Here is a 25231-nt window from a genome sequence, read left to right as displayed (position 1 = left end):
TAATCTATGAATCCAACTAGGTTCTTTCCTTCTTCACAAAACACCTTATTTATAAAAATGTTTAATATGAGCAAACAGCTTGGTTTACACACCTAGTCAACCTGGAGGAATTCCCATCCAACCCTCCCCTCCATGTCTATATGGTGGTCTCATCCTTCAGGATTTACCTTAATTAGGTTCACTACTCCTCCACATTGGGGAGACTGGGCGCCTCCTAGCAGAGCGCTTTAGGGAACATCTCCGAGACACCCGCACCAATCAACCACACCGTCCTGTGGCCCAACATTTCAACTCCCCCTCCCACTCTGCCAAGGACATGGAGGTCCTGTGCCTCCTTCACCGCCGCTCCCTCACCACCAGACGCCTGGAGGAAGAACGCCTCATCTTCCGCCTCGGAACACTTCAACCCCAGGGCATCAATGTGGACTTCAATAGTTTCCTCATTTCCCCTTCCCCCCACCTCACCCTAGTTCTAAACTTCCAGCTCAGTAACTGTCCCCATAACTTGTCCGGACTTGTCCTACCTGCCTATCTTCTTTTCCACCTATCCACTCCACCCTCTCCTCCTTGACCGATCACCTTCATCCCCTCCCCCACTCACCCATTGTACTCTATGCTACTTTCTCCCATCCCCACCCTCCTCTAGCTTATCTCTCCACGCTTCAGTCTCACTGCCTTTATTCCTGATGAAGGGCTTTTGCCCGAAACGTCGATTTCGAAGCTACTTGGATGCTGCCTGAACTGCTGTGCTCTTCCAGCACCACTAATCCAGAATCCATCACTGCTATTCTGCTCATCATGCTGTTGAGTTTCTCCCTCTGTTGCTATCTCTCCCATTTCTTTTGAGTCTCTCTATGTTGACTTCTTCACATCTTCTTCTATCTGGCTCTCTCTCTCTCTCTTTCTGTTAACCTCATTGTATATCCTTCTAACCTGGTTGATCTACCTCTCTAATATCTCTCTCTCTCTCTCTCTCTCTCTCTCCTTTCCTGTCCTATCCAACCCTCTATAGTCTAATTCACTTTCCCTTGCTCACTTGCGGATGCAAATAAATGAAAAGTTTTCAACCATCTGCTTTCACATTCATTACAAAAATAAGAAATATTAAATTTCAGATCCAAAGAGTTTCTTGTCATCAAACAGATCAGGCAACATGGCCTTGTAACTAGATCCCTGAGTCTCAAAATTCCCTCACCGTGTGTTTCCACCTTTCTACCTTCTCTCTTTTTCAAAAATGCTCTTGAAAACCCCCTTCTCTGTTTAAGCTCTTGATTCCTGTCCTAATAGGTTGTCCTATGCCTTGGGTCACTTTACGAGCTGAATAATGCCATACAAATACAAGCTGTTGTTGTTTTATGGAATAGTTCACAACGTTGGCATGCTGGTCAAAGCAAACCTAGTTCTTTGAAACAAAGCAGGCACCGAACACTGACATGCTCTCACTGATACTAAAGTCTCTTGGACGTGCTGCAGATATTTTTATTTTGAAGCTCGTCATGCGTCCATCAGCAGGCGAGAGGTGGACATGCTTGACCATACCAGAAGACCTGTGCCTCACGTTTGATCTACCTGAGTGGGACAGTGCTGACTGGAGTTTGGAGATTGAGAGGATTTGCTTTCACTTGAATGGCAGACTACAGCCCGAGACTCATCATGTGTAGATACCTAAGACAGGACAGAATAACAGCACTCATGGCTTCAGAAATAGGAGTATTTTTGGACCCCATTATTTGACACAGTTCGCATACCTTATTTTGTTTCCAGTGTCATCATTCGAGTTAAAAGCTTGTTTGACACTTAGGGGAAATTCAGTTTCTTGGAGAGTGCAGAGAAGTTAGAATTATTCTCCTTATGCAATAGAAGATCAAGATGACACTTAATAAAAGCACTTAAAATTATTAAATGTTTGGACAGCGTAGATCAGGTGAAACTGTTTTCACTGGCAGATGGGCTAGAAACTGGTTGATAGAGATTCACTATAATTGGCATAAAAACTCGGCGAGAGATGTAAAAATGTTTTTTCCAGAGCTGATGTGGTCTGGAGAGCTCTGCCCGAGGAGGTGGGGGAAGCAGTTTTAATAGAATCATTAATAAAGGGAATAAATTCATGAAAAGGATATAATTGCACAGCTATGGGGAAGGAGCAGAGAATGTGCAACCAATTGGATAGCTCTTCCAGAGAGCAGCATAGCCACAATGTACTGAAGAGTCTCTTTGTGCATCTTGTGACTTTATAATCTTTGACACCCCCATCCTTAGATCGCATAATTAGACGTATTAATATTGGCTCTCTAAGGTGACAATGCTTTTTAAAATAAATTTGCTTAGAGAAATGGCTGACACTGGCAAAGTCAGTATTTTGTTGGCTATGTTTTGAACAGGTGAGGTCTTTATCTTGAATCATCATGCAGTGAATGACTGTAATGTAGACCACTCCAACAGGATACCAGCCAACAATAAAGAATGGATTAGATCCTGTAGGGACAACATGCTCCTTTTCCTTATGGGCATTTATTACTCTCCTTGACATTTCACTGTCACCTGAAGAATTAAATTTGACTTCACAATTTATGTAGATTAAGATGTTTCAAATGCATGCAGTTTCAACTACAAATAAAACGGTCTGGATGACTGACATTTGTATTGCCCTGTAACAAAATGGACTTTTTTCAAGAAAATGTAAAGTTGTCAATCTTAATAAAAAAAACATGGTACTGTCAAGATTGCATGTTGTTTCTACAGTGTATTGGAGATAAAAGGGGATCAAAATGTCATAGGCTGGCATACAGGGTGGGTACAGTTACAGCCTGGCATTGGATGAGTGGCATTGGGGCTAGGTGGGAGCACAGGGTGGTATGGTTGGGTCGTGGGAGTGGGTGTGGGAGTGGGGGCAGGGGGTTTTAAATGGGTGACGGCCGTAACTATTAGAATCCGGGTGACTCTCCACAGCATCAAGTCAGGCCATTTGAATAACAGACGTCAGTACCCAGTAGCACCAGTGGCTGTTTCCAAACATTTTCCGGGATGTGTTGGCCCAACTGCAACCTGTTCTTGCCACCAATGCCTCAGCCCCCTCCAACTACAATGAAAGTCCTGTCCTTGCGGGCACATTACCTTGACGCTGGCAGGACAGTGCGTGAATTTTTCATTCTCATTATCCATCTCAAAGATGGCAATCCAGGCCAATGCAGTAAAATGCCAGCTTGGACTGTGGACTGAAGGGTCTGGAGCAGAACCTTGAATCAATGGTCTTCTGACTATGAAACAACAGTCTCCGTCCACTTAATCAACAGAGATTTATTATTATTATCTCTTTAGGACACCACACATTTAAAAAATTTAAAAGCAAAATGTTTTCACGATACAGTGTTTGAAAGGACAAAGAGGATATCGAGGCACCAGAGAAGGTGCAAGGATGACACCAGAAATAGGCGTGTAAAACTAATAGGAGGTGAAGTTGAACAGACTGTAACTCTTATCTTTATATAAGAAAAAAATGAGGGGTGACCTGACAAGTCATCAGTCAAAAAAGTGCTAGTAAAGTAGATTTCCATGAAAATATTCTCATTTATGGGCAAGAACTTAGGACCTGAATTGTGAGATAGTCACTAATAAATTCAGTAGGGAGTGGCTAAGTTGAATAAACAGGAAGGTGGAAGGAATAGAATAGCATGCTGGTATCAACTGAGCTGTCCAAATTCCTTTGTTTTGCAAATAAAATATGGAGTGAAAGGGCTGTTCCTTTTTCAGCGCTTACTTAAGTCAACTTATCTTATTCTTGAACTTCTCTTTGATGTTATTGCATGAGCATAAAGGCCAACATATGGTGGACTACTCACCTCTGCTTCAGTCTTGATCTGGCTATAGGATTGGTCCTTACTGCTTAAAAACATCTTTTCCAAGTTAATGGCTGCTGCCTTCACACTACGTATCTGATGTCAGAGCACAAAGATCACAGACAGCAGAATAGAAGCAGGATCGAAAGAAAGAAAAGGAGAAAGACCAGAGAAAAAGGCCAAAAAAATTAGAGAAATGTATAGTAACAATCTGAAGAGCAAAAGTGTGGTAAAGAACAAGGTTTAGTGTTAACAATATTAGCAGGGAGAAGATTTTAAAATCTGCTTAACTTTCTACAGGCAACACTGAAAATGTACAGAACTAAAATTAAGCGAAAAATGAGGCTTTTGTTTTCACATGGCAGATTACTGTGATCTGAAATATTCTGCCTTAAAATGACAGTGGAAACAGATTTGAGAGCAAATTTCAAGACAGGGTTAGATAACTTCAGTAATAATTTAAAAGTAAATTACAGAGGAGGAGATTAATTGGAGAGCTGTTTCTAAGAGCGAGCACAGGTATGATGGGCAGAGTACCTTCCTCATGCTTCATGATTCTATAATTTTCCATCGCTATTTTAGGAAGTGTCAACAAACATTAATTAACATTAACAAACAATTTCAAAATGCTTCAGTTTTGACGCGTATACCCTTTCTGTTTTGGAGATGCCAAACGGACACCTTAAAAGTTGCACACAATGTTGCTCAGCATCGGCAGCACACAGATCCAGTTAGGCAATACCTGTGTTGGAGGATCGGCTGGGTGAGCCATGGTAGACAACGGAGGAGAAGCAGAGTCATGGGTGGAGCGAGAGGTGTTGGAGAGACAATGAGATGAGCTTGCATCGGACAGAGGCACCTGTTTAGGGCCAGCGTTGAAACACATGATGGAAATATGGAAGAAATAGCCCAGAAGAAACAAAACAAGAGCAAAGCTGAATAAGCATTGTGTTAACAGAATGATGCAAAAAGCAACAGAGAATTACTTAGAACACTGCAATACCTGTTGGGAGCTGTACTTGAAATCAAACATGGGTTTAATTCAGGATTTCACTACTAATTCTCCTTCTAAAGCAAATTATTAAGAAAATTATTTAATAATTGGCAGTGGCTGACCAGTTACCTCGATCTATCCTACACATTCAGCACAAGACGTGGGTGTCACTGGCAAGACCAGCATCTGTTGCCCATCCGCAATTATCCATGAATTGATTGGCTTGCTTCACCACTTCAAAGGCCAATACACATTACCATAGGTCTACAGTCACAATCATATGACAGCATCTTTCCTTCCTCAAAAGATAAGTAATTAAATGCATCAGTTTTTACGACAATTGAAGATCAGAATTTCTGAGACTAGCTCTAAATACCAAATTTTATTCATTTAAATTATAGAATATGGTAACCTTTGAACTCATGGGCCCAGAGTATTAGACTAGAGCTCTGGATTGTAGTGACATTAACACTACACCGGTCTCTAAAATCTTTAAGAACTGATTAAGAATGGAAATGGAAGAAACCAATCCATTTATACGATAAAAAGCAAAATAGGTCACAATTTCAAATTTCACAAGGGTATATCTGGGCTACAGGCCAATGACAGTTCTTTTCCCAAACAAACAGTAGATCTCTAAAGGAAGATTCCTCACCAATTTCCACCACTCGGGGAGCAAGAAGCAAAGCCTGCCAAAATGTCCAGAGCCTCAAAGGTAGGGGTGAAATCTGTCAATAAATCTGGTATTCAAAATGAAAGATGGAATGATATGGGAATCCATGTTTGCTGCCAGAAAACAGAGGTGGTTCTGTAGTTAACATCCAGAATTTTGACTTGTGGGATATAGTAAAAAAAATGGTCATAAGGAAAAATGCCAAGGGCATCAGGGTAGGGTGCTATATGTGGGAGGGGTGAACTTTTGGTGTGGGATAGTGGGTGGAATTTCTATGTGAGGTAGGGGTGTGCTCCTGTATGGGGAAGAGGAAACAGGAGGAAGTCCCCAGTGGGGGAATAGAAGGGGTGGTCATGTGTGCTTAGTTTGGGGGTGGGGTGTGTCAGTGGGGGAGTGGAGGGAAGGCAAGGGGGAGTCAACATGTATTGCTGCCCTCAGTCCTATCATCACTGGCTACGAACCAGTTGGAGAGTCAGTGCATCCCTCTGTAGACAGTATGCCAGAATTAGATAGTGCTCTACTCTGGCCATGACACTGCGACTGGGAACACTATCAAGCTGACCAGCCCTTCCAATGGACAGGTGTCAATTCAAAATACATTTGACAAGATCCCAAGTGGCTCACTGATCAGTGAAAGCCCAGGAATGCAGGGGAATGTGGTGAATTGATCCAAGATTGGCCCAGTGACAGGAAACAAAAGGTAATGTTAATGGATGTATTGTAAATGGAAAGCAGTGTTCCAGTGGTGTCTGCGTGTTGCACACATTAATGATTTAGACTTAAATGTGAGAGGCATGATTAGAAAATTCACAACATTTGCAAGCAGTTGCTACAGTAGAGGATGCAACTGCAGGATAATTTCAATGGATTGGCTGGCAAGGCAGTAAGATGGCAAATCAAACTCAGTTCAGAGAGGTGTGAGACTCTGTATTGGGGGACCGCAAACAAAACAAGGGAATACACAACAAATCTGAGGATACTGAGAGGGATAGGGGAAGGTAGAGACCTTGGCAAGCCGGTCAACAAAAACTGTAAAGAAAGCATATGGAATATTTCGCTTTATTGGATGAGGTACTGTAATAAAATACAGGGATGTGCTGCCAAAAGTGTATACAATGCTGGTGAGGCCACAGATACACAGACCTTTGTATTTAGTTCTGGTCATCACATTACAGAAAGGACATAATTGCTGTGGAGAGAGTACACAGGAGGTTTACAATAATATTGTACAGTTTAAAAAATTGTTTTGCTTTGAACAGAAGAGCTGAGGGATAAATTAATTGAGGTATACAAAATGATGACCTGTCTGGACAGACTATACAAGAATGACCTGTTTCCACTCTTGAAGAAGTCATTTACCAGGGGGGCCTGGATTTAAGGTGATTGGTGGAAGGAATAGATGAATCATAAGAAAACCCTTTTCACTCAGAGTGGTGGGTAGCTGGAATTTACTGACTGGTTTGGCAGAAGCACCTAATTCATTTAAAAGGTACTTGGCTCTACGCCTGAAGTACTGCAACCTGCAAGGCTATGGACCAGGTTAGAATTGGCAGCGAGTTTGTTTCCTTTTCGGCCAATGTAAATACAGTGGGCTGAATGGTCTCTCTCAATGCTATGATATTTCTATGGCGCCATGGGGCAGAATTTTATTTTCTCCTCCAGGTGGGTTTTTGGGGCCTCTAATGTTCTCTAATTGGTCTTCCCATCAAACACCAATCTCTTTGCTACTTTACTGTGGGATGAGCAAGGCTGAGGATGTTCCACCCATCCTTTCCCCAACTGAGACTTTCAGTAACTAATTAACGTCCAATTAATGGTACCCTTTCACATGGTCTTAATTTTCAGGCTGGCAGTGGTGTTCAGGAGCAGGAGAGTGACCATCACTGGGAAGGAAGAAGGTTACAGCAGCAACATCAACAGCTTCCTTTCTTCCTTGGGTGTTCCTGCCCATAACAAAGTCTGCCCACCCTATGAGCGCACCATCTCTGGACATCCCCACCCTAAGATCCCCACATTTATCTGGGTTTTGGGTCCCTGGGACTTAGCCCTTGCTTGTATCCCAGTTCTGTATACTTCAGGGACTTTCTTTCATTCTATTGATTCTATAGCACTTAATACCCTGGTGTTTCACTACATGTAACTTCCAGTTTCCACTTTGTAATGCAGAGGTTTCAATATCTTGTGGCTTTGAAGGGAATGCTTCAGTCAGTGTAACCATTTCAAATGAGTAAAGACTAGCCAAGAGAGCACACACCTGTTGCTTGAGAGTCCTGCCCCCAAACAGGGCAGTCAGATGTGCTCCCCGCTCCTTTATACTCTTCCTGCTAAAGGGGACGTCACCTTGTGCGAGAGATAGAGTTTTCTTCTGGTGTACAGGAGACAAGAGATGTTTAAAACATAGAAGAGAGAAACAAATCAGAAAAGAAGAAGGTGATAGAGTGGGTCAGACATGGACAGCTGCAGTACTGAGGGTAAACCGAGGAGACTCAATGGTGCTGCTGGCAATGTAGGACCTGCAGGTTGGCAAACCATTGGCAGAGGTAAAAGGCCAAACTCAATAAATGTAAATCTTAATCCTCCAGGCTGGATGGTAGTTTGGCAGAGCAATTGCCTGTTCATTATAGAACTCATAGGAACAAAAGGCCACTCAATGTCTTAACCCTGTTCACATACATATAATTACACAGAATATTTAGTACAGAAACTGGCCATTCAGCCCAACCAGTCCATGCAAAACCATTTATACTCTACCCAACCCTTCTCCTGCTATTCCTTGTCCCACCCTGTCAGCGTAACCCTTTCTTTCCATTCTCAATTATCTAGTTGCCCCTCAAAACATCAACATTCCTTGCGGTAACAAGTTCCCACGCTCACCACTCTCTGGATGAAGAAGTCTCTTTAGAATTTCCAATTGGATTTCCTATAATTTCTCTAATTTTGATGGCACCTTGTTTAGCTCTTCCCCAGAAGTGTAAGCCTTCCATGTCTGTTCTGTCAGAAGTTTTCATAACTAATAAAGATCTCCATTAGATCATCACCACTACACCCAGTGTGTCTGCTCTCCCGATGGTACATCTCCTGCACTGCTTCTATCGTCCTTGCACATTATTTTTACACCATTTCCAGTGCCTCCATACACAAAACAGGGAGCAGAGATGGAGGCAGTCCACCAGATATGAAATAAGCAATGGCTTAGACAAGCTTAACATAATCACTTTTCACAAATAAATTCTGTTCAATTGAAATGTAATGACTAATTTGTAGCTCAAAACCATTTTAAAATTATATTCATTCTCTACACCAGAGGAAATCATTTCTCTTAACCTACTTTATTGAATCGCTTAATCATCTTAACTTTTCAACTTCTTAAACTTCTATAGTCCTGTCCTATTCTACACATCAATTCCTCACAACATAAGCCTCTGAGTCCCTATATCATTCTGTACTACACTCCCATCAAAATCGCTCTATCTTTCTTAAGGTGCTGTCTCCAGTACTGAGTGGTTAGTACTATAATACAACTCATTTTCATCCCTTGATTTCAATAGAATGCCAATTGAATACCCAGTCAGGATAGAAAGCAAATACTTCAAGTATGTGGAGAGATTGGGATTATTCTCCTTAAAACAGAAGAGGTTAGGAGGAGACTTGAGCATTTCAAAATAATGAACGTTTTGGAACAATACATCAAATTCATTTCAGTGGCAGGAAGGTTTGTAACAGTCACAGATTGCTTTGCCAGTTTCCTGTCCAGGCACTGAAGATTAAAATATACCCATCAGTGCACCCCTGCTCGCATTATCAAAATCATGCAAGAAAAACACATTGTTGAATCATCATCCTGCCACAATCAGACCCCATGCACCTCCCCATCTAGATCTTCAACAGATCTTCTACAACTAAACTTCAACACCTTAAAAGGACAAGGATAACTGATGCATGGGACACCACCACCTGTTTCCATTCAAGTTACACGTCTTCTGACTTGGAAATACATCACTGTATCTGGGGTTAAAATCCTGCAACTCCCACCCCAACAGCACTGTGGATTGCAGGAGTTCATAGACGCAATTTATCGTCACCTTCACAAGGGCAATTTGAGGACAAGCAATAAAGCTAGCCATGTCTTCAATGCCCACATCCAGGGAATTAATAATAAAATGGTTACAGTTTGTTTTATTCTGAAGTAACTACATGGTGTGGCTTCTGGGTGGACATAACATTCTGACACATCTGTGTGCAGATTAGTCTCTCATTCAACAGAAACATCAGACTCACAGATGTCACAGATTGCTTCGCATGCTCTTCAACAGGGAACTCTAAACTCAGTGACTGGGATTACCCAACTCAAGGCCCATGTTAATCCTTCAAGAGTAGTAGCAGCAGAATTAAAAATGCAACAGTTGCAGTCTCCTATAAACTAAAGGATGCCTTCTGAAACTGTGCATTTGATGCACTCATTCCTGCAGTCGCATACAGAAAACAGCTGCTCCAATAATTTGGTTATATAGAGAGACTGGAGTGACAAGATATTGTTCTCCTTAAAGTGGAGGATTCAGAAGAGGTTCAATTGAGTTGTTTGAAATCATGAAAGCTTGGAGGGGCTAAATAAGGAGAAACTGTTTCCAGTGACAGGAATGTCATTAGAAGACACAGATTTAAAGCAATTTGGTAAAACATTCAGAGGGGAAGTAAAGAGTGACTGAATTGTTATGATCTGGAATGTTCCCCGAAAGGATAAAGGAATCTTAAGTAACCTAGAAAAAGAAATTGGATGAATATTTGGAAAGGAAATGTTTTCATGCCTAACATTGAGCTGAATGGCCTCATTATGTGCAGCTGTCTTTTTTTAAAATGGAAGTTTTTTTTCACACCATGCAAAATGATTATTACAGCAGGAAGGGCTCAGAGGAGAGAAGGAGAGAAGACAGGCAAAGAGAAAGGAGAGAAAAGGCAAAGGGGAGGAGAGTGAGAGTAGAGGAGAGGAAAAGAAGGGAGGGAGGAAAAGAAGAGGGAGAAAAGGAGGAGGGAGGAAAAGGAGGAGGGAGGTATAGGAGAGGAGGGGAGAAGTGAGAAAATGGAAGAGGAGCTAAAAGGGAGGAGATGGAGAGGAAAGAGAGGAGGAGGAGAGGAGAGGAAAGGGTGAAGAGAGGAAAGGGAAAGGAGATGAAAGGGAGAGATGAGGGAAGAGAGAGGAGACAGCAGCTTGTCACCTGGTCAAGTTTTTCTTCCAAACGTTGAAGACGTTGGAGAACACCAGAAAGGGCGAAAGCAGAGTGAGGAGATACAGTCAGACGTTTAGAAGCCCCTGCCTGACTCTCAACTTTCTTAATATATTTTGCTTCTCTGATTACTTGCTCAGCATTGACCACTAGGTCAGACTACAAAAGAAAACACAATAGGATTAACATGGAAAATTAAGACCACTACAGAGAAGTCAATATGAGTGTACACTGTGTCCCCTGCCATATGCACACAGAGGGATCAAGACCAAACGTGAATCTTCAGGTGAAGCTGACTAAATGGGCAATAGACAACTGGGCCAGAACATATCAACATATTTCATTTGTCATTTTTAAGTCATAGATACTTATTATGCATTTTCAACATGTTTATAATAAATTTCCCAAGTTTCCATATATAATGCAACTAGGGGACATGGCTACTTCCAAGCTTCCACCACTGTGATGCTACAATGCTTCAGCTGGCAAGAAAGTGCAGGAAAAAGTGATTGGTTGACATAGATAGTGGACATAGGAATTTTGAATAGGAACATTTTGTGCAGATATAAAGTGTTGGAATTTTATGTTGCAACATAAGACTCAGGAGTAGGAGTGGCCATCCAGCCTTTCGAGCCTGCTCCACCAATGCTAAAATTGTGCTACAATTTTCCCACTGTCAACTTGCTTCAAACTTTATTGCCAATCTCATTCACTAATGAGGGGGCATAACCATCAGTGTAAGTGATCAGGGCTGAAGCATGTGTGGAACTTGCTATATACCCCAGGTTACTGATGGTTACACCTGAAATGTTGACTTCTCCACCTTCTGATGCTGCCTGGCTTGCTGTGCTTTTCCAACCTCCTGCTTGCCTACCTTAATAGAGTCAAGCCAATTAATCACTATCCATGTACACTAAGTACTGCACGTTTAATAATCTGTAACCGGGGAAACGTTTCCATTTTTAATGTGACCTATATGGTGTACCATAAAGCTGGATTTGATTGAATCTGGATTATAGAACAGGTCTCAGTGAGAAAAAAATAATAAAACTGCTTAAACACTTGCAGCAAAACCTCAAATATAGTTGATTCCTGTTGCCCTAAATCCTGGGTTTAATTGTATGCCGTTTTGAATCAGCAGAATTGCAAGAAATGTGGACATCACAGTATTGAGAAGGAAGAGGACAGGTCAGAACTGCACTCTGTCACCTGGCCAGGTGGTTATAAGGAGCTGGGGCAGGGACCATGAAGACGGGTGTAAAAGTGTAAGGAAAGTCAAATGTAGCACAATTACTCTGTGATACACTCACATTTGTGGTCACCTGATCTTTTACACCCTGTGCCAGTAAATTCACTGGAAAATTTAATACATCCTCAGTGTGGAGGATTATGTTCCCTGTGGCATTGCACACAGGTCTGCTAATGTTTAGGGTGAAACAGGGTAAAACCACACAGAGTTAACTGGACTGCATGTGCAGATCTAATTTAGCTTCCATTTTAAAAATCTGTATATTCTGTCTAGTATTTATATTTCTTTTACAGATTCCTATATCCACATTTACAAGGTTGGACCGAAGGGTCTGTTTCCATACTGTACATCTCTAAGACTCTAAATTACATTGGTGGACATGTGCTGTACACACACTCCTGCCTTTGGCAGCACTTTCACCAATCAGGGCAGGGTAACTGTCCCAATTTTCCATGTCGATTACAATACACTGTAGCACTTCTAAAGGTATTTTCTATAATCTTCTCCCCATCACTGTTTTAAGTTTCTTACAGGCCCAGTAATTAACAAAAGCTGTTCCCATGGAGATGTATTTTAAAACTTGCATTGAATTGACAACGATCATATTGAAACATCTAGAATGACGTACTCATTTCTTTCTCATGACTAATGACACATCACAAATCTTCATACCTTCGTTTTCCGTGAACAGAGAACAGCCCTGCCTTGGTCCTCAGGTTTAAGAAAGCGAGGGTTTGTGTGACCATTGGGAGGCACGGGCAATGGTGGTTTTGTGGCACAGGAAGGCACAGACATCTACTCGCCAGGTAATAGACAGGAGAAATAATGAAACATTGTGAAAGAAGAGGAAAGGAGAGGAAACAAGAGGGAATTCGTGATTGTTACAATTGTGAGTAAACAAAGCATTGAAGGAAAAATGTTGATACACAGTGACTCACTGCTGGTCTTAGGTGTCAATATGTTCAAGCTTGGTATCTCTATTAGTTTAACAGATATGATCTTTGGAGAGATAGCTGAAGTTCAATATGCAAATCTGCACTTTTCCACCTCATCCATGCCACTCGCTGCCTTTGGTTTCAACTACTTCAATGTCCTCCTGGTCAACCTTCCACCTTTCAGAACTTGAGCTCATCCAAAACTTTGTTGGCTGTGTCTGATATTTGCCAATTTCACCCAAATGTCCACTAACCTTTACCAATTCCCTATTGAGCAATTCCTTTAATTTGAGAGTCTCACTCTGTTCTCAAATCTCTTCAGGGCCTCTCCCTCTAGTTATAAATCCCTCCCATCTTGACAACCCTCTGAGATCTCCATGCTCCTCTAATTCTGAATTCTTTAACTTTCACTTACCATTAAAGATGCATCTTAAAACTGACAACTTTTGATCAGGCATATAAATCAGTGGCTCTAAAACCTCCTTATGTGGCTTCATCGAAAACGTTGTTGAATAAATACAACTGCACCATATTTTGGAAATGTTTTACTTCATTAAGGGTGCTTAATCAATGCAGATTATTGTTTAGTTACCATTAAATCCAATCTACCTCACACTTGCAGATGTTAACAGACTCTAGTATTTTGGTTGATGGCTTATCCAGCAATAAGGAAAGGTAGGAACCAAACTTCCTGGTCCAGGAAATTCAAACAGCAAACCAACTGAAAGTGTCTGGAGGCTAAACTTTACTTCAACTCCAGTCCATCTACTTAAACCCAATGGCCTCAAAATTCTTCAATCATGTCTTTATCACCTCCAGGCGCAATTACTTCTGTGACCTCGCTGACTTCCATCCTCTACCTTCCTTGGAGCAATTGATGCCGGTCCAGTCAACAATGCCCACATGCTCATGAATGACATCCTTCCATATCTCTCATCTCCACCAGCTCTGTCTGTTAAACACTGTGTTCCTTGGATTTCAGCACTACTTTCAGCCACATTGACTCCCTGACCCACCTAAGCTCCATGGTATGCAATTCCTTCCCTAAACTTCACTATGTCTAGTGTCTTTAAGTCTTTTGTTAAGTATCCACCTTTTTGACCATGCTTTTGGTCACCCCTTCTATTCTTCCCTCTTTGGTATATTGTACATTGATCTTAAATGTCAGCTGTGCCTCAATGTTGGCTGGCATTCTTAGCTCCAGTTAAGAGTGTTTTGGGTTTCAAGTCTCACCCCTGATACATAAGTGCAAAATCTAGTTTGACACTTCCATTGCATTGCTGAAGGAGAACTGCACTGTCAAAGATGCTGTGCTGTGAGTGGGATGTTAAACAATTGTCCCATAAGCTCTCTCAGGTGGCTATAAAAGATAACATGCAGCATTTTGGAGAAGAGTAGAGGAGATCCTCTCAATGTCTGATCCAAAATACATTGTCAATGGATGTCACTCAGTTAGGCTAGCTGTTCATTTTCATATTGCTGTTTCTAGCATAATGCTGTGCACAGACTGACAGCAATGCTTCCTTGATAACCATGGAGTCTACACTTTAACATAATATCATTGATTCTAAAATGTTTCAGTACATACTGCATTTGTAGAAGACTGATTTTGTGGTTTCTTTATTTTTTTCCAATTTAACACACAGACTAACAACAAAACATAGTTAATAGCTCCTACTATTTAACAGCATTAAATACATTCCTTAATAATAAGTTATTGTCATAACATAGGAACAATTTATGCCAGTTCACTATTTGTTGCATGTACACCAGAAACTAAGAATTGCACTTATTAAATTTTACTGCAGATGAAATAAGATGGGATTCCATTCACACCTGTTCAGGATCCAGGGATTGGCCGATGAAATCCCATTTATCGGCACAGGATCTTGTGATTGGCCAATAGAATTGCTCTCACCTGCACTGGGCAATGGAATCCCACTTCACCCATAAATCAGTGACCAGCCAATGGAAGTGCATGCACATCTGCACAGGATCCAGTGTTTGGACAGTGGAAACTCATTCATACTTGATCAGAATCTAGAATCCATAATGGTATCCCACTCGCTACAGCACAGGATCTGATGATCAGCTAATTGAATCGCACTCACACCTGTACAGAGTCCACCAATTGGCCAATGGAATCACACTCACTGTGATAACTCATCGCCTGATCAGCCAACGGGGTTGCACTCACGTCTGGGCAGAATCTACTATTTGACCAATGGAATCCCACCCACACCCATACAGCGCTTCAAACTGAGGGCCCACCACCAGAATTCCTCACCTGCCTCCGGAGTGAGGAGCTTGGAGCGTTCTCCTCAAACTTTGCTAACAACTGTGTGGCCATTGACTTCACTTTGTTTTGGTTCCCAGCACGTCTTGTTTCGTTCCCGTCCATTTTGGGATTCGCCTCCTGCTCAGAAAGATCAGACCTGTGTTGAAAATAATCAAAGCCAAGTCCTCCAAGACATCCTAATGAATACAAACGGGAAAAGTCACCAGCAAGACAGCAATGTCAGGAAAATGTGGAAAGGTCAGACTATGGATGGATGAAAATGAAACAGATCCAATTTTCAATTCTACACCACGGTTAAGGCCCTTTTGAACTCTCAGCCTACATTCATCCTCCTATCTGAACAAGCAGTTCCTCAATTTCCTCATTCTAGTGCTCCCCACCCTGACTTGCTTTCAAACACTCAAGAACTGCCACCTGCTGAGACACTTGGTGCCAGGAGAACACAAAGAGAGTATCTGCACTAATGCAGGAGCCCCTGATTTGAACAGTCTCTCACTACCACCAGCTCAAGATACTGAAACTGTGTGTATATTGGAGGTTGATATAGAGTTGGGATTAGGAGATGTTAAGTCACCAGGCAGCTGTGCCAGGTGTACAGATGGTTTGTTTGCAAACTCACTGGAGGACCACATGGCAGACAGGGAATGCTGCCCAGGATTCAGATGAGAGCCTCCGCGGGATAACACATGGGATTCAAGTGAATTGACACATATAGTAAGTGGCTGCATATGATTTTGCTGTCCTGACTGACAGCCTACTACCGCTGTCAAGGAGCAAGGATGAGTCTGCCTCCGAGTTCGTGGAGGGAGTGGCACAAGAACTTGCTTTTCCCTACAGCTTCTGCTTCTGTTGTGCTACAGACAGAAGCACCAACACAGCTGCCCCAAAAGCTGGTTGTATACATGAGTCACTTACCTCTCCATCATGGGCATGTAGCAAAGACTTCTGGCAAATATATTAAGGCACCTCCAAAACCATTCTACAGTACTTTTGAACATGTCTGCAGTTACATACATTTTAATCTAACCGACTTGGTTATAAAATTACACTCATACAGGGCCTGTCTTGCTGGTTCATGCCTCTTTTCTTTTTAATGCACAACACATCCATCATCAGGACCTGCAGATACCTTGATATCCCATTGGTCTGTGTGAGGACAGGATAGCCACCATTTCTGCATATCTGAGTGCACCCAGGCACTCAAGTGCTAATGAAGCCAGAAATGACTCCACACAAATGGGCTCTTGCCTCTCATCTCTTGAAGATTAACAGAAGCAGTGATCACAGAAAGGCCCAGTCTTCTACATCATTGACTTGACTTGCTCAGGAAGGAAATAATCATATCTTATGTGTTTAAAGCCCTTCTCCGGTTTATTTTTGCCATGCAACGTCCCAGTTATTCATTATCTCACGAACCTCTTGTGACAGCATGTCAGTCTTTTTTCTCCTCTTACTAGTAGCATCACTGTCTTCACTTTTCTTTTCGTGCTGAAAAGGGAGATAAATATTGAACACGCATTGAAACACAGAAGGAAGGTGGATATTCTGATACTTTCATTGTAACTCAGCAACTTTTTAAATCAACAGCTGCCTACAGTCCAAAAAAGAGGCCATTCAGCCCATCACTTTGATGATGACTTTCTATTTGAGCAAACCAAAACTTCCATGATAAAAGGCTGTAGAAGCTGGAAATCCAAAATAAAAACAGAGATTGCTGGAGAAGCTCAGCAGGTCTGGCAACATCTGTGGAGAGAGAAACAGAGTTAGCACTGAGTCTGATGCGACTTGTCTACAGACTAGAAAAAGGTTGGAAGATTTTTTTTGTTAACGTCATAGACAGAGATATAGGATGAACAAGTGCAGCAGACTGTAAGTGCATGCAGGCAAAGGGGTTGCTAATAGTGTCAAAAAATGATTGAGAGATATAAAGAAAAGGTGTGAGGGAGGTGAAGGGGTGAGTCAAGAATTATGGGATATCGGTCAGATGGGTCTGTTTTTGTGCAAACATTCCAGGTGTCTGCAACATTGAATATCCAGTACAGCAGCAAGTAATTTGACCTATTATGAAGGAGCTTGACAGCGTAGACACAGAGATTGTTTCTGCTGCCTGTAAAATCTAGACCAAGGGATCAAAGTCTCATGATAAGAACTGATCATTCAGGACTGGGAATGAGGAACATCTTCTTCACCCAAGTGGGAACGTCTGGAATTTTCTACTTCCAAGGGTTGTGGATGCTTCATCACTGATTATATTTAAGGATGAGACAGGAGGATTTCTGCTCTCTTAGGGAATCGGGGGATAAAGGGAGAAGATGGAGTTGAAGGCCAGGTCAGCTGAATGAGGGAGCAGGCTTGCTGGGCTATATGGCCTATTCTTACAGCTACCTTGTGATCAGCCTCCTCTAACCCTTTTCATCTCATCCCCTCAGCATACCCTTTGTTATTCCCCCATCAGTTTATCTAGCTTTCCCGAAATGTATCTAGAATCATAGAATTTTACAGTACAGGAAGTGGCTATTCGGCACATCGTGTCTGTACTAGCCCCTGAAAAACCTACCCCAGCTGGTCCCATTCTCAGCCCTATCTTCATAGCCTTCTAAATTCACCCTTTTCAAATTTATATTCAACTCTGTTTTGAAACTTCCTGTGGAATCCACTTCCACTACTCTCTCAAGCAGTGCATTCCAAATCCTAACAACTCTCTGAGTAAACATGTTTCTCCTTATCTCATTCCTAGCTCGCTTGCTGACAATCTTGTAATTGTGAGCCCCTAGTTACTGACATACTAATTAGTGGAAACAAAATATCCTTCTTTACCCTGTCAAAATTGTTCGTAATTTTGAATACCTGAGTAAGATCACCTTTTAATCTTCTCTGCTCCAAGGAGAATAAACTCAGTCTCTCTAATCTGAAATCCCTCATTCCTTTATAATTCTAGTAAATCTCCTTTGAAAACTCGCCAGGGTCTTATCATCCTTCTTTAAATAAAATGCCCAGAACTGGACACAGTTCTCCAAATATGGTCTGATCAATGATTTGTGGAGGTGTAACATCACTTCTTTGCCTTTACAATCTGTATCTATATGACTTCTCTCACTTACCCTTGATTTGGAGATGCTGGTGTTGGACTGCGGTGTACAAAGTTAAAAATCACACAACACCAGGTTATAGTCCAACAGGTTTACTTGGAAGCACACTAGCTTTCAGAGCAATGCTGCTCCGAAAGCCAGTGTGCTTCCAATTAAACCTGTTGGACTATAACCTGGTGTTGTGTGATTTTTAACTCATTTACCCTGGTTGTGAATTCTACCTTCTAATTCTCTGGCGAAAGACGTTCCTTCTAAATTCAGCAAAACTGAGGACTGCAGATGCTGGAGGTCAGAGTCTAGATTAGAGTGGTGCTGGAAAAGCACAGCAGGTCAGGCAGCATCCAAGGAGCAGGAAAACCGACGTTTTGAGCAAAAGCCCTTCATCAGGACTGAATGCAGGGAGCCTCCTGGGTGGAGAGATAAATGGAAGGGGGTGGGGCTGGGGAGAAGGTAGCAAAGAGCACAATAGGTGGATGGGGGTGGGGATGGAGGTGGTAGGTCAGAGTGGAGGGTTGCGGAAGGTAGCAAAGAGTACAATAGGTGGATGGGGGTGGGGATGGAGGTGGTAGGTCAGAGTGGAGGGTTGCGGAAGGTAGCAAAGAGTACAATAGGTGGATGGGGGTGGGGATGAAGATGATAGGTCAGAGAGGAGGGTAGAGTGGATAGGTGGGAAGGAAGATTGGCAGGTAGGACAGGTCATGAGGATTCTTCTAAATTCCCCATTGAATACATTAGCACCTATCTTGTATTTATGGCTCAAAGTTCTAGTCTGATTCACAAGTGAAAACATCTGCTCCATGTCTATCCTATCAAATTTCATGCAAACTTTGTCATATGTCAAATTCCACAAATTCCAGAACTTGTTATGATCTCTTTACCTTTGGTGTCCGTTTCCTTTGCAACAAGTTGACACCGTTGAAGATTGAATTTGGCTGCCTGGCTGGAGGTGCAGGCATTTTGTTGCTATCCTGCCTGAATAATGTTGCTGAAAAAAGACAAAAAAGAGAAACTCAAGTTGTCAATATCATTTTAAACTCTTTCCATTTACTGAACAGTTAAAGGAGATATTTTAAAGGGGCCTTGTTATGATCAGGAACACTTTGATAGTGCAGCACTCCCTCAGTTCTGACCCTCTGACAATGCAACGCTCCCTCAGCACCGACCCTCCGACAGTGCAGCGCTCCCTCAGCGCTGACCCTGCGACAGTGTTGCACTCCCTCAGTGCTGACCCTGCGACAGTATTGACTCCCTCAGTACAGCACAGGGAGAGTTTGCCTGGTTGTGTTTAAGTCTCTGTCGTGGTTTTTGAACCCACAATGGTCTGAGCCACTGGGCCCTGGCTGACATTATAATCGATACTGGGGCTTATCAAATGATCACCAACACACAGTGAATCACTCACAGGAAGTCGAGCGTGGTTTTCCTCGGAAGTACTCATAGAACTTGGAGAGATACATGACCATGCTGAGCTTGTCGGGCTCACTGACCGAAGCCATCTCCTTCCCTGTGGTGACTGGAGAGATCCCAAACTCACGTTCTGCTACATCAAAGGCCAGCTGGTTGTTTTTGGCAGCATCTTCTTCATTCAGTGCATCAAAATCACTGGAGACGAATAAAGAATAATTATGTCATCAGGATAGGGGGAGTGGAAGGTGGACTGGGGGCTGGTGTCAGTGTGGAAGTGTGTGTGGGGAAAAGGATGGGGGCTGGTGTGGGTATCGAGGATGGGGTGGGTGTGGGGTAGGAACTGAAAGTAGACTTCCTGTGTACCAATTCACAGACTGCAATAATATTAAATGTTCACCAACATAGTCAAAAGTTTTGCACCATGAACATAGAACATGCCCAAGCCTACAAAAAGTACAAGTTACATTTATGTGGCACTTCGTATATAATAAAACATGCCATGATGTTTCACGGGGACCTGATCAGAAAAGAAAGCTTAACTCTGAGCCATATAAACAGATATTGGGCCAGGTAACCTTAACCTTGCTCAGAGAGGCTGGTCTTAAGGAGTTTTTTCAAGGAACAAAGAAAGATGGAGAGGCAGAGGCATCAGGGAAGGAGTTGGAGATCAGAGGAGCCAGACAGTTGAAAGCATCACTACCAGTGATGGAATAAAGGGAGTTCAAGATGGACAAGAGATCTGAATTGAAAATATGGGTAAAGCACAGAGCTCATTGTTTGAAGTAGTTGGACTGGACATGTTGGGCTGAATGCTGTCTCAGTCTATAATTTGCAGAGTAAGAACTCATGCATTCATTATCTAAAGCAAACAGACATTTTCATGCCCTTTATTTACAACAGTCCTCTCCAACTGACTCCGAGTTATACAGGAGCCAAACAAAGTTTGAAAGACTTTGGCTGGATCCCAAAAGTTCAATTCTCTAGCATCAACCTCTTCTTACAGATGATGCAAAAAGTAAATCTTACATTAGTTGCGGACAGAAGTGATGTATGATTGCACACAAAGCTAGGCCATTCTTCCAGGAGCTGGTCAAGTCAGTGACTGCCACATTCTGGTAATTCTCAGTTTGCTTCTGGCACCAGGTTAAAAGCCTATTGGGACGCACCTCCGACTCTGGAATTGAGAGACAGTGGATAAGCAGGTTGGTCAAAGGTGCACTCAGCATTTCCAGATCACACATTTACAGGAACCAAACCATCCAGCCCCACTGATGTTTACACTGCACACAAGCCTCCTGTGGTAACATCAGCATCAGCAAGCACTCAGCTCCTCCAGAGAATCCAGGCTGTGGCTTGGTCCAGGCCCTGCGTGGAGATAAGGCTTAAAGACGACTTTAATATCTGGATGTTTCTCATTCCTTTCGGTTTTGTTTCCATTATTTCTGCTGTTTTTTAAAATTTTGGTTTTATAGCCAAGTGTTGTACCCAAGATGGCACAGGACAATGGTGGCTTTGTAAACTTTTCACTGTACCCTGGTATTCTTATACTTGAGTACACATGATAATAAAAACTAATTCTAATTCTCTCCTCCCACTCTGTCTCTGGATTCCTTTCTTCTTCAGTTTGGAGGGATAAGGGCTAAGTGCAAGCAGGGAGTACTCATTTAGTTTGGGAACATGGTCAGCATGGACTGTTTGGACCAAAGGGTCAGTTTCCACTCTGTATGACTCTATATATACATCAGGCCTTCCTTAACAGCAGCAATGCTATTTGCTTACCACTTCATTCTCTCCACTCCTTCTGAAGGAATTCTTTCTGAACTTATCAATGTTAATGACCATCTCATACTTGTGCTCCCTTGTCTGGATTCACTTACAGAAAACCTTCATAATTTTCAAGATCTCTATCAAGTCATCTCTTCCCCAGAGTAGTGAGTTCCAGCCTACCCAGAAAGTTACAAACAACCAATTCTGCTTTACATGATTGTGAATCTTTTCTCCAGTACCTTCTTGTCATGCAGAAACCAGGGTTACAGTGAAGGTAGAGTCTATGAAACAACCTGAAAATCCCTAGACTAAAGGTGACCTATATCACAGATCGATAGGGTGAGAGGAAGCTTGTGTAAATACCAACCTGGTTGGAAGGCCTGTTTTACTCTCTGAACACTTTGTAATATATGTTTCTATTTCATGTCTCAAAACACTTCTGTTATCCCCTTTGGAGAACAGTGGGGAAAAGTTGCAAAGATTAACCGGTTTTTAAATCAATCATATTGAGCTATGTCATAAATGTTTCTTCCATTGCCAACAAGTTTTTGAGTGGAACATGAAACCAGAGTTTCTGGCTTAGAGGCAGGGCACTGCCAACCTGGCCTCATGACCCCCCCTTTTGTAAAAGGTAATCTGCAAAGAGCTGGTGCCAAGGCCAAAAAATTCACAAGACTTCCTTCGGTCTGATTTTCCAGAATCAGAAGTTGAATGTTTGGGATCAGCATTCTCATCAGAGTTAGGCTTTTCTTTAAGCATTATTAACTGTAGGTGGGTACTTCATTAAATTGCATTCACAAGAATGGTTCCAGAGATGAGATGCTTCAGTTACAGAGATAGATTGGAAAATGATTTTTGAGAAGAGTGGAAAATTTGGGACCATTCTCCACTGGGAAGAGAAGTTTGGGAGGACAACTAAAAGAGCTATTCCAAATTAAAAGGGATCTGCTTCCAGTAGACAGGAAGAAACTCTGGCCAAGGACAGACTCAGAATGCAAGGACACAATTGATAATTGTCAATTATCAATTAAGATAATTGTCAAATGAGGCAAAGGAGACTTGAGGAGATAAAGGTTCATGCAACAAGTGATTACGGTCTGGTGTGCACTGCCTGAAAGCATGGGAGAGGCAGATTTGATCAAAGTATTCAAAAGGGGACTGGTTATAATCTGAAAAGGAAGAATATACAGGATTTCAGGTGAAGACAATGGAATGACACTGTTTACGTTGTTCATTTGGAGAGCTGACATAGTCACAATGGACTAAATGTGTCACAACAATTCTGTAATCCTGCGATGTTTTAGTGGGTCCAGGTACAATAACATTAGTAAAACTGCTGATACAAGAATGTTAGCTTGTTCCAGCATTCAACAATTCTACTTTAGGGAATCATTCTTGAGTTGTACAGCACGGAAACAGACCATTTGGTCCAACTCATCCATACTGACCAGATATTCTAAAATGATCTAGTCCCACTTACCAGCATTTGGCCGATATTCCTCTAAACCCTTTCTATTCATTGACCCTTCCAGATGCCTTTCAAGTGTTGTAATTGTACCACCTTCCACCATTTCCTTTGCCAGCTCATTCTGTACACGCTCCAACCTCTGCATGAAAACGTTGCCCCTTAGGTCCCTTTTAAATCTTTCCCCTCTCACCTTAAACCCGAGAGACCTCAACTTTTGGACATTAATTACCCTGGGGAACAAAACCTTTGCTATTCACTCTATCCATGCCCCTCGTGATTTTATAAAACTCTATAAGATCACCCCTCAGCCCCTGACACCCTAGGGAAAAAAGCCCCAGCCTATGCAGACTCTTCCTATAGCTCAGACTCTCCAACTGCAGCAAAGCTTTGTAAATCTTTTCTGAACCGTTTCAATTTTCACAACAACTTTGCTATAGCAGGGAGACCAGAATTGAATGCAGTATTCTAAAAGTGGCCTAACCAATGTCCTGTGCAGTGACCTCCCAACTCCTATACTCAATGCACTGACCAATGAAGCCAGGCATGCCAAATGCCTTCTTCACCACCTTGTCTATCTGCGACTGTACACTTGCACCCCAAGGTCTCCTGTTTGGCAATACTCCCTAGGGCTCTACCATTAACTGTATAGGTTCTGCCCTCATTTGCCTTACCAAAATGCAAACCCTCATATTTATCTAACTTAAACTCCACTCCTTGGCCCATCTCATCAAGGTCCCATTGTACCCGGAGATAGGCAACTGAAAGCTCGGGGTCATTTTCACTGATAGAGTAGAGAGGATCAACAGAGATTAGTAACTCACCTCGACGTGACACTTTGATAGATTTTCGCATGGAGTTTACTCTTTCTAGTGGACAGTTCTTCAGATCAGTTGTGATGTACAGCTCACGAACCTGAAGGAAGTTAAAGAAATAAAAGTTTTGTTTATCCTCTTTAGAACAGTACCATTTATATGCTCTCCTCCACCAACCCTACAAGTCAAACTTCATCCTGACTTGGAACAATATTGTGGATGCTCCATTGTTGCTGGGTTAAATGCTGGATCTTCTATTTATGGGTATCCCCCATGCCACACAGACTGCAGTGGTCCAATGTGGTATCTCAGCAACACCTTCTCAAGGACAATTAGAAAAAGGCAATAAACGCTGGCCTTCACTTGATGTTCACATGCCAAGCATGAGCAAGTAGTAGCTGCAGAGAAGACTCATCAGAACGGGGCCTCGGATGAGGGATTTCAGCTACGTAGATAAATTGGAGAAACTAGAATTGTTGTCTTTGGAGAGGAGAAGATTAAAGGGAGATTTAATAGACAGCTTCAAAATCATGAAAGGCTCTAATAGAGTAAATAAAGTGAAAGTGCCTCCAGTGACTGACAGGTCAGTGACCAGAGGACCCAGATTTAAGGTGAGCAGCATAAGAAGCAGAGGCAACATGGTTCTTTTTTAACACAGAGATCCGTAATGTACTGGCTAACAGGCCAATGGAAGTCTGTTCCATAATAATCTTCAAAGAGGGAAACACTCACAGGTTATGGACAAAGAACAGGACTGTGGGGCTAACACTACTGGAAAATCAGCACAGGCACAATGGGCTGAAGGCTGTCCTTATACAGTCTAACATTCTGTGAATTCAAGGCTTTACCCAGTCTGTTCATATTACAGTGGTCTTACCTGGTGAGACTGGACACAGTTTGAGTTGAGGTTGGGGTACCGTGTACCTGGATCAATCGTGTACTGGTCAAAGTTCTTGTTGATGTTTTCTGGTGTGGTTTGAGGTAGCAGTCGATAAATGCTTTCTCTGGAAAGGCAGGCACAGAATATTCAATCACATTTTATAATCCTACTCCTCCCAGCAAAGATAGATGCAAAGAATCTGCATTTCTGTTACACCTTCAGTGCCTGCAGGATGTCACAAAGCAACTAACAGCCAGTGAAGTATTTTTCTAATGTAGTCATTGTTATGATGTAGGAAATGTAGCAGCCAACTTGCACACAACAAGATCCCACAAGCAGCTCGAGAGAACCACCAGTTAATCAGTTCTTAGTAATGTTGGATGAGGGATTAGCATTGACGAGGACACTCTTGAGATGTTCCCTCCTTTCCTTGGTAGTAGTGCTGTTGAATCTCATTTAATCATTTCCAGATGGAGACAAGCCCTCCCCGGGCCTGATAGGATCTATCTCAGCAAGAAGGAGAAGATGTTAAGGCCTTCACAGAGATCTTTATCCTTTCTAGCCAAAGGCAAGGTCCCAGAAGAGTGGAGAATAGCCAAT

At 42.3% G+C, this 25231-nt stretch overlaps 1 protein-coding gene across 14 annotated transcripts in view; it reads right to left on the bottom strand.

The window, feature by feature from the left end:
* LOC140493717 (F-actin-monooxygenase MICAL2-like) overlaps positions 1-25231 on the bottom strand; it is a 281189-nt gene that overhangs the window by 127692 nt on the left and 128266 nt on the right. For 9 of the 14 annotated variants that reach the window (XM_072592483.1, XM_072592479.1, XM_072592485.1 and 6 more), the window contains 13 exons: positions 24629-24755; positions 23761-23851; positions 20731-20878; positions 19700-19899; positions 19176-19282; positions 16625-16696; positions 15197-15325; positions 12647-12769; positions 10717-10884; positions 7758-7868; positions 4579-4695; positions 3840-3932; positions 1570-1665 (listed from right to left, as the gene is read on the bottom strand). In XM_072592483.1, the coding sequence (XP_072448584.1) occupies positions 1570-1665; positions 3840-3932; positions 4579-4695; positions 7758-7868; positions 10717-10884; positions 12647-12769; positions 15197-15325; positions 16625-16696; positions 19176-19282; positions 19700-19899; positions 20731-20878; positions 23761-23851; positions 24629-24755 (1582 nt within the window). The remainder of the gene's footprint in view (positions 1-1569; positions 1666-3839; positions 3933-4578; positions 4696-7757; positions 7869-10716; positions 10885-12646; positions 12770-15196; positions 15326-16624; positions 16697-19175; positions 19283-19699; positions 19900-20730; positions 20879-23760; positions 23852-24628; positions 24756-25231) is intronic. The other 5 variants (XM_072592486.1, XM_072592488.1, XM_072592487.1 and 2 more) reach the window with 5 other exon arrangements.

This window comes from Chiloscyllium punctatum, chromosome 22, assembly GCF_047496795.1.
Source record: "Chiloscyllium punctatum isolate Juve2018m chromosome 22, sChiPun1.3, whole genome shotgun sequence".
Classification (NCBI taxonomy): domain Eukaryota; kingdom Metazoa; phylum Chordata; class Chondrichthyes; order Orectolobiformes; family Hemiscylliidae; genus Chiloscyllium; species Chiloscyllium punctatum.
Note: the sequence above shows the minus strand (reverse complement) of the source record. Positions and strands in the feature narration are given on the sequence as shown.